The 9,811-nt window shown below is 47.1% G+C and overlaps 1 protein-coding gene across 10 annotated transcripts in view; it reads right to left on the bottom strand.

The window, feature by feature from the left end:
* Positions 1 to 365: 365 nt before the first annotated feature.
* Positions 366 to 9,811, bottom strand: part of IKZF3 (IKAROS family zinc finger 3) — a 32,373-nt gene continuing 22,927 nt past the window's right edge. For 6 of the 10 annotated variants that reach the window (XM_065699337.1, XM_065699339.1, XM_065699331.1 and 3 more), the window contains 2 exons: positions 6,903 to 7,022; positions 366 to 3,254 (listed from right to left, as the gene is read on the bottom strand). In XM_065699337.1, coding sequence (XP_065555409.1) covers positions 2,551 to 3,254; positions 6,903 to 7,022 — 824 coding nt within the window. In that variant the 3' untranslated portion in view covers positions 366 to 2,550. The remainder of the gene's footprint in view (positions 3,255 to 6,902; positions 7,023 to 9,811) is intronic. The other 4 variants (XR_010616765.1, XM_065699332.1, XM_065699333.1 and 1 more) reach the window with 4 other exon arrangements.

The raw sequence follows: 9,811 nt of genomic DNA, 5'->3' as shown, positions 1-9,811 counted from the left end.
GTACCAGAATAACCAAAGCAGGAGCAGCACAAACCAGGCTCGCAACAAACACCGATGCTTTTTATCCCTCTGCTTTCCCAGATGCGGTGATTTGCAAAACTCCTTGGAGCCCAGATTCCTGCCCAGGATGGAGCAGAGCTCTTTGATGGATGGGTACGGTTCAATGGGCTTCCCTATGCCTTTCATCGGGGCTTGGCCACGGGGGAGGGCGCTCAGCTCGTGCAGCAGTGCAGTAGGATGGGGTTTGCCATGCTGGTGGCGTCCCCAGTGCGGAGGGAAGCGCATGGAGGGGGCTGATCCCGGCACGGCGCTGGTGAATCCTGCTCTGGGGACATGGCTCAGGCACCACACAGCAGCTAAACTCATAAAAACACAGAGATAGACTTTAATAAATGACTGGGTTGAAATTCCACACCAGGATTGCTCAACAGCAGAGCTGGAATGAGGCTCCAGGCAGCGCCGGGAATGGCTTCTGGTTCAGCCCATCTGGAAATCACGGCTCTGCCTGAGCAGCGGTGGGGAAACGGCGCCGCACGGGCCAGACGCTGCCGAAACCTCCCTCCTTCCTCTCCCAACCTGGCAGCGGTGCTCGGAGCTGCTGGTGGCAGCATGGTGGGTGTTGGTGGCTTACCTTAGCTGGGGAGGAAGGAGACGTGGCCTAAGCTCTGTCTGACGGGAAGGGAAGTGGCGGAGTTCATCTGAAGAGGGATTTCAAGGATTGGGCAACGGCGTGAGGAATCAGCCGCGGTGCTGCGTGACACATGCGGTGCTGTGAGGAGCTTCCTGTGCAAAGGACAAGTGATGCTTCACGGTGGGTGACCTTATTCATCTCTGTCAAACCATGAGGACTGCTGTCATCAGCCACGGTGTGTGAGTAGCTCAGCTTTCCCCAAGAACACCGCAGGAGGGATGGAGTTGTGGCAGGATTTACACCAGGAGAAGCAAGGAACTGGCCAAATGCTTCCCAAATCCAGGCTGCTGCCTGATGTCGATCCTTGGACGACTGTGGTGGAACTGCAGCCTCGCTCACAGAAGGATCTTTGTCATGACGACATTGGGAAGAGCCAAGATCCACTCGTTCACTGTGCCTCACTATGGGAAGCTGGTCACTGGGAAAAGATCCTAAACGTGTTTTATAACTACACATGTAACAGCACACAAGGTACAAACCAGTTCTCCTCACCCCCTGCAACAAGGTGGATCTAGGATCTAGCTCTTCCACAGCACTTGTGACCTTGAAATTCAGGGAGGGGGAAAGTATTTGAGCCCAAAGAGTGAGCCCAGGTCAGAGGGAGGAGGGGAATTCAGTAGTTCTCAACCCTCAGCACTCCACCCAGCTCTCTGCACCCGACCTTCCCTCACAGACCACCAGGGATATTGGCACAGCAACACTGAAGAAGTACAGAAGCGCTGCAGCTATCAAACCGTACAACGCAGAAAGTCCACCGGAACGCACCTGGCCCCATGCTATACAAAAATACTTTGCAAAGAACAAACATTCACTCAGCAAAACTGCTATCAAATTCCTATCTCCAGCGCAGTGAGTAATAAGACAGCTGCAGAGCAGTGATTAGATTAAAAGAGCTATTTTAAAACCCAGCTTCAAAGTCATGGTAAATAGTCATTTTGCAAAACAGCACATTTCACACCGAGGGACATCCCCACGTAAGAGCAGACGGAGCTGGCGGCACCCACACACCCCTGTGCAGGTTCTCCCGGCGCCGGTGACTCTGCCACGAGCCCAGCGCTGCCTCCTTGTTCTTGGCACCCATTGGGAAAGAGAACTTCAGGGGGTCCCCCCAAACACAGTGTCCTCCTCGTTCTTGGCACCCATTGGAAAGGAGGACTTTCCATCACTGAAAGTCAGGATTTCCCCCAGACTGCATGGATGAGCCAAGCAGGGACCTCACTGGGTACCCCAAAAAGGCGTGCTGTTAAAAACCCCCAACGCGGGTCTCATCTCTCACTTTGCTCTTACTAAGACACGTGTGGGAGTGACTTTAAAGCAGGTGAACAGAAGGGGAAATAAAATGAAAGTGTGGTGCGGCCACATGCTCTTTAAAACTTAGGGGAAAACCTTTGAAGAGGACTTAATAATCCCTCCCAGTGTGTTTTCCTTGTTCTAGTGATTTGAAGCCCATTGGGATTATAACAGCTAAAACAAAGCTCCTCCTATATTCCTGCTCCTACACATGGGACCAGCATCAGCAGGGCATAAAACCCTTTTGAGCTGAGTTAAAGCACACATTAGGAAACACAAATGTACATTAAAAAAAATAAAACCGTCTTAAATGGCTCTTAATTGGCACAAAAATAAACTTCATCTAAAAACTGGTCTCTGCCCCTGGGATTTCCTCAGTCCCACCCAGCACAGCAGCGAGGCAGAGATGCTACAGAACACTGACTGGTTTGCAAAGGAACGTGTAAAAATGTGTCACCTGCCCCATGACACTCATTTTAAAACTGGCATAGAAAAATATACTCAAGAGATTTCTTTCTGCTAACGAAAACCCAGCGAGCCTCCCCTCTGACCTGGTGAAACGGGTCCTTCTACTTAAGCACTACCCGGTGCTCTCCTCTTGCTATGTGGGATGAGAACTCGTAGCGGTCGTGGCTCCGGTACCCGCAGACGTTGCACTCGAAGGGGTCACGGAAGCCGTGGCAGCCCATGTGGATGGTGAACATCACATAATCCAAAAAGAGGACGTGGCAGTGGTCACACCGGTACACCCCGATGGCTTCCCCTTCCTTGTTGATGACCTTGAAGGCATCTCGTGGGCATATGGCAGGCGGTTTGATGATGTCGTATGGCCTTGGGAAGTCCTTCAAGGGCTGGAGGCCGTTGCGGGCCTGAGAGGGGAGCATCTGGCTTGGGTGGAAAGTGGGATTCTGCCGCTCCTCGTGGTTGCTGTCAGTGTCTGTGGAGTCTTGGCCACTGTTGTTGGGGGAGAGGCCTCTGTCTGAAGACAGGCTTTTGTCCCTTAGGTGAGGGTGGCTCTTCTCAGCATCCTGCAAGGTGCCGTTGGGCACCTCAGCGCGGGTCAGCGCAATGGGGTACAGGCTGCTGATGACAGGGACCATCTCGGAGGTGGGAGCTGGTGGTGTCTGCACAAGAGGGCGCAAGGCTTCAGCCCCCAGGTAGGTGATGGCATTGTTTATGGCCTGGTCCATCATACGTCCTTGCATCACATCGCTTTCCTTTTCATACATGAAACTTGAATTATAATTAACATCAAAAGTGTGACGTTTCTCACCTGCAAGAGAGGAGAGGCATGAAGTCACCTGGGTGGGTAAAGAAGCATTTAGACTCCATGAAGTCTGTTTTAAATGGCAGCAGTCTCTGGAAAGCAAAGAGGCATGAAATGTTCTCTGCTGAAAGAGGCTCTTCACACACCCAAGTAGCTTTTGGGGGTGAGGGTTGGGTTTCGTTCATTTTCTAAAGCTCAGGCTTGGAAGCAAAATAAATCTCATAGAGGAGGAGGTGAAGATGGTTACTGACTTGGAAACATCAGATCCACCAATCTTTGAGTTACGGTAACTCAGATAGTGCAGATGTTTATCAGTCACCTGTCAACACCATGACTCAATGGATATGAAACTCATGAGGTTTCACTGCAGAGGCAGAAACCCAGGAGCTCACGTTTCTCTTATAAAACACTCAAAAAGGTGAGTGAACCACAAGTGTGTAACTGCTTCCAGCCCTCACCAGGACTTCACACAGAAGGAAACCAGACCATAGAGCATGTTTGTATGAGTCAAACCCAGCTCCAAGAGAATGAAAAATGTGAACAAAAAGGCAACAGAAGTGAAAATAGACATTTGGAACTCCCTGTGAATTTGGGGTTCACTGTCATAAGAGACAAAAAACACAACATATGATCTCTGAGGCTCTCACGTGCTGTTATCCCACTATCCTGGTGGCTTTTGAAAGCCCTCACGACAGCCCATTCCATTGCCCTTCGATTCAAGGTTGTATCAAATGAAATGCAAACACCCAAAAGCTCTTCTGACACGATGACATTAATGTGTTGTGGTGCTGCACACCTTCAAAAGGCAACAACACATCAGATGCAGACTGGGCTCCCCAGTGTTCACTGGTCACACAGCCCCTGGTTAGCAGAACATCTTTCCCCGTTTTTGCTTGTCTCAGTAAGCAGTGCTAAAGCTTTCCCCTTCAACATCCACACATGAGCCATAGTGTGGCACATGTCCCCGTGTGCTGTTTGCTCAGTGGCTCTTCACTTACTCTAAACCACTTCGATTTTGCAGCCCGGTGAGGTGTGGACACTGGGAAGAGGGAGGGAACCTGCTTCCTGCCGCCCTGCTAACCGAAGCAGCCATTTCTCATGAGACTTCACACGCCAGGGGCCGGTGGTGTGTGGAACTGTGTCGGAGCTGCCCTGACACTTCTACCACCATCAGAAATAGATTTTTACTCTTGGTCTCTGGGAGAACTTGTTTTTAAAAGGAAGAAACAGAAGTCTGTAGGCTGAGATGCTCAGCTGCGGTACACTACAGAAGTGCCTTGACTGCAGCAGTTACTTTGGCTTGCACCGATTGAAGATAGAGCCCTATGAGTGCTCTAGAGAGCACTGAAACCACCAGCAGGTATCGAGCAGTTCTGCTGGGCTGTTTTCTTTATAAGTATCTGTTCATTAATCAAACCAGGAAGTACAAAAAGCCAAGGCTTGTACTTTGCTCCATGCACATGCAAAACAGATATCCACAGCAAAACAGGAAACACAGAACCATAAACTTCCATTTAAATCCTTGTTCCCTCAGCACTAAGGGAAAAACTGAGCACAAAATCTTTGTGGGAGAAGGCTTTGGAGAGGGGCGCAGTGCAGAGGTTAAGAGTCAAGTAGATGGTTTGCTGATCTGTGTCCTTATTTGAGACTTATGAAGCACACGAGGTAGCCCCTGCAGATGAAAATGGGAAAAATAAAGTGGGCAAAACTCCTGGTGCTTGTATGAACCTCTGCAGAGCCCTCAAATAATAATGCAGTTGAGTTTTATTTCCCAATCAATGGACTTCATTCACAGAACTGAGCCTAACAAAGATGCCTTGTTAGTACACATCGCTCTCCCTCCTCCCTGACAGCATGAAAAATCAGCACCCATTCCAACAACGCTGTTTCCCAAGAAATCCTAAAGCTGTCCTGTTAGATCTGCACTCCCACACGAGCAGTTCAGACACAGGAGTTACACTGGGGTCGGACAGACCCCTCTTCCCAAGGATAATCCACTTCCCAAGGCTGAAAGGGACTGAGCAATGTTTTCACATGTAACTTAACAAGAACCCCACAGGTTCAGGAAAATCACTTCAAGCTTCAGAAATCAGCTATTTTGTTCCTGGGTCCTCCAACTTCTCCACAAACTCCCTCCCCATGATGCAGCATGAGTGCATGCCGTCACCCCAGTGCATCACTGAGCTCCATCACAAATCAGAAAAGGATCTGTTCCATATGGTAACTGCTGAATTGGTAAAACAAACAAGAAACATGCTTCACTTGAAGTGAAGTGTGCTGCGTGTGTGATTAATAAAGTACATCAACATTGAAACGGTAGCAATTGTAGACCAAGGTAGGGTGAAGCTAATCTCTGTGCTAAGAAAAAGGAAGCTAAAAGATTTTCAAACCCATTTGCATTAGCATTACTTTTTGAATCACAGCAGGACATGTAGGGCCGAAGTCACACAGTCAACAGTTTCAGTATGAAGCACCCAAAGGCACTCACATGAAGTGTTACTTCACCCCTGTGTGAAGAAGTGACCTTTTTAAAGCCATACTAAGATATCTGAATAAAACCTAGCAGTTTTCATAGATGAAAGTCCAGTGCTACCCACCAAATCCACCCAGAGCTATGTTACCTTCAGAAACCACGCTGGGTTTATGTCTGTATGGATTCAGCAGCATTCCTGTACCTAGGCTTGGACCTCAGCCCCAGGCCTTCAGGCCAGGTCCTCAGCACATCCCCTGCTAAATGGGTCTGATCCCTGCCTGTGTGCTCAGCCCCATGCTTCTTCTCCCTGGTCATGTGTGTGGGCATCAGCCACTGCTCAGGCCTCTGCACCAACCATAAAGTTCATAGTAAGAAAAGCATCACTCAGTGCCTTATATACCCAAACAGAACATAAACAAAGCATTGCTAGTACCAGTCTCCTGTAACTGCTACGTCAGGTCTTTACTCGGGACACAAGAGTTGCATTTTACTTTCTTAAAAGGCGAGTTAATGAAAGCAGCCTAGCCAAGAGGATCAGGCGTTCACTGGAGCACAGAACCTGCCAAACTGGTATGTGAGATCCCCAGCATGTAAAACTCTGATCATAGGAAATTAAATGCAAAGAAAATACTATGGAAACATCCTGTTGCTTTAAATTACCACAAGAAAGGATTTGATATTTTCTGAATCGTATTCAAATTCAGCAGCAGGATGACTAACAGAAATCCAATACTTTTCTGTCTCTAGGCCTTATGCCACACATGCATCCTACAAGTATCTTCAGCTCCGGCTGACCAGACAGGGCACTTTGCTCCTAACAGCATGGAGCCTTCCTGTTCTCTTCCTGCAAAGAGCCTAGCAGAGAACATTTCAAACACACAGGTACAGAAAACAGCACATGGAAGCTCATCAGAGCTCTAAATTGCCTGCACAGACAGACACACAGCACAGCAGTAGCTTCCATCCAGTTTAAGTATCTATTCTTTTTATTTTAATCAGCCCCTTACAACAAATCACTAAAACCACATCAGAATCAGCTAAGTTACTTTATTTATGCTCTTTTGTATTAGCTTAGGTTATAAACTCGAGCAGGCAGCTTAAAAGAAGCAGAGGCATTGTACTAGAAGTAACCAGCTCGCACACATTAAACTGTTGCACATGAAAAGGTTTTTTGTTCTTACCAATAAATTTCTGAGGCATTGAGCTTTTTCTCTTTGCCACGTTGCTCGCTAGCCTGTCCAGCACAAGGGCTCTTTCACTCCCCATCTCTGCCTTGATGTGCCTTCCCTCCACGCTCGCTACTTCCGAAATGTGACAAGGAAGACAAGAAAAAACAAGAACACAACAAGTAGGTGAAAAGGGAAAAAAAAAGAAAGAAATTAAAACAATAAAGGAGGAGATGAATGGTTTAATCTCCGGAGTTTGCCACGCTAACTGGGAGGAAACAGTTTGGAGATCTGATGTCAGCTTGTTTTGCTGCTTCTGCTGTTCTTGCTCTTTGCATCTTGGGCACCAGTTGCGGTCAGTGGAACCAAGCACAGCAGCAGACACTGATCTTGCAGTCCTGAGCTCATGCAAAGGGAGCAGAAACCATAAGACCCAGTATCTTCATTAGCAAGAGGAAGTGCAAAATCAACTGGCTGGAAGGGCTGGTTACAAAGTGTAGCTGGAGATACAACCTCTGCTAGCCTGCCTTTTCTATTCTGAGTAAGACCAGGACACCTGCAGGCTGCCACCATGCTCCAGTGCTGCAGTAGGAAACATTCAGTCCTCTTGCCACACTGCTCTAGGTATCACTCACACTTAAGAGGTCTTCATTAACCACTAAGAAACTGGCACAAAATATAGCAAAAATGATTAAAATAATAAAACCTTGCAATAGTCACTTCCAGCTCATTTTTCCCCAGGTGTCTTTACCACGACTTTTTTTGCCCTAAACACCCTCAGAATGTCGCTCCCTGGCACGCTCCAAAGCATGAGGTGCTTTAAAGCTCATCACAACCTCCATAATTCCCACTTTTAGGAAAATATGCCCTACGATCAGTCCCTCGACACAGGGCCGCTGGCAGCTTTAAGGATCGTACCATTTTCCAGAGCCTCCTTGAGCCGTGCTCACCAGAGCTCACCAGCGCTCACTATTTCACAGAAATTACTGCTTGTTTTCACCTCAGGGAGGCTGCACAGGCTTTTGAGGTGGATCAGCCACCTCATATCACTACTACCAGACTAATACTGAGTGTAACTGCTGCGGCTTCCCCCTCCCCGAAAGCTCCCGCTCGCCTGCAGAACAAGTAGCAGTTGTGGTGTTTTTATATTAACAAGTAGCACAAAGAGTTTCAGTGTCAGGGAGCAAATGTGGTGAAACGGGACACATTGCAAGAGCTTGCCCATGCCTTTAAGAGCTGGTATCTAAGTAGAGGAAAGCAAAGGCAAGGCAGGGTAATTTACTTTCCCAAGGTAATACTAAAGGTCAGCTCTCACTGTGAAAGAATCCTGGTTACGTGTGCTTGTACTTTTGCACCTAAATGTATGAAGCATCATGTATGTAAGACGGAAGTAATGCCAGAGGAAAGTGATCCAAGTGCTCTGGTATCACTGCAGTCCTAATAAATGCACTTTCATTAAGTACTGGACTTAAATTGCAGTCTGCCCAGTACAAGAAGGCATAAAAATGCAGCATCTCCCTGGAAATGCCAAAGTCACCCCTGTTTATTAGTGCTGCTATTGATATCAGATGAGTTGCAGTCAGCACCAACCTCAGCCAGAAGCATTTGTTCATGTTTGTTCAGCATTTTAAACATGTAAAGTGCTTCAGAAGCACTCGATGCCACAAATACTGGCTTTGAGGTATGACTCAGGGTAGATGGAGAACAGGGTTCACTTCAGCCCTGTTTCATCAGGCTGTAACCCCATGATGTACGTGATAACCAGACCCACAAAGGGCATGCTCAGGGCCGTAAAGGTAATAACATCCTGCCTTCCTAGGCTGATTTTGATTCTAAATTACTCTAGGATGTTTAAAGACTTAGAATAAATATAACTCATATTATACTTGGAATGCATATATTCATTAGCTGCTAAAAGGCATCTGCTGCCAGCATGAAATACCAAGACACTATGTAATAGTTGACATAAAGTGAAGCTAAACATCAGATTAAGTCGAAACAGTAAAGGAAAGTGAGGCAGCAGAACATGATCATCCCTTTGGATTTTGGCCAGAAGCTCTAGTTAATTCTGGAGGATACTGTGATGGGATTTGTGATTTCAGAGCTTCTGTTTAACACTCATGCTCCAGAAAGAAGGACGATGCTTCCTGAGCTCCTTATATTGTCTGCAGACAACTGCAGTTTGAGGCTGGAACTATCCCCAAGGCAGAAAGCTGTCAACTTGTCAGATCACTGCACAAAGCAGCAGTAATTTGAACTTAAACCCCCCTACCAACCCACGACTGCCCTGAACAAGATAATACAAAGAGTGCTGTATATTCAAAAACACATAAAGAAAGGAAACACAATTCCTCCATGTCAGAAAGCAGCACCTTGCTCCCTACCATTCCTTCACGGTTCTTATTTTGTTCTTGTAGTTCCTCTTTTTCTCAGCCTTTAACTTCACCAGTTGCACTTATGTTCTACTCCAGCTTTAATTTCACATTTTCAGACTCTTTTTCTCTTGATAGTGAAGCTTCTGGAGCCTTATCAGCCAGCCCAGACACAGGCTGGAGTCTGGATGCAGTGTCAGTGACTGCTTGTCTTGTCAATGGTATTTTAAGTGCCACCAAGGGAACGTCATTAAATTAGTGTCAAGAGGGCAGGCAAGCAGCTTCCTGCAGAGGTAACAAGAGTCTTTACTCAGAGGAGATTGCTGAGGAGACAGTAACTACTGACCTACATACGATGTTCTGGGACATCTGTAATTATCAGTCTCCCAGCTTGATGTCTCTCTGCTGTTTTATTTAAAGGCTGAGAGTCTTTTCTTTCACATGAAGATTTCCTACTCCTTGTAACAGCCAGTTTTTTCCTCAAGAAAAAAAAAAATCATCTCCATTTATGGGCCACAAAAGGTCTTTGACAACATCTTCATAGAGCACCCT

The sequence above is a fragment of the Lathamus discolor genome, chromosome 20 (genome assembly GCF_037157495.1).
Source record: "Lathamus discolor isolate bLatDis1 chromosome 20, bLatDis1.hap1, whole genome shotgun sequence".
NCBI classification, from domain to species: domain Eukaryota; kingdom Metazoa; phylum Chordata; class Aves; order Psittaciformes; family Psittacidae; genus Lathamus; species Lathamus discolor.
The sequence above is the reverse complement of the archived record's forward strand: the minus strand, read 5'-3'. Positions and strand labels throughout refer to the sequence as shown.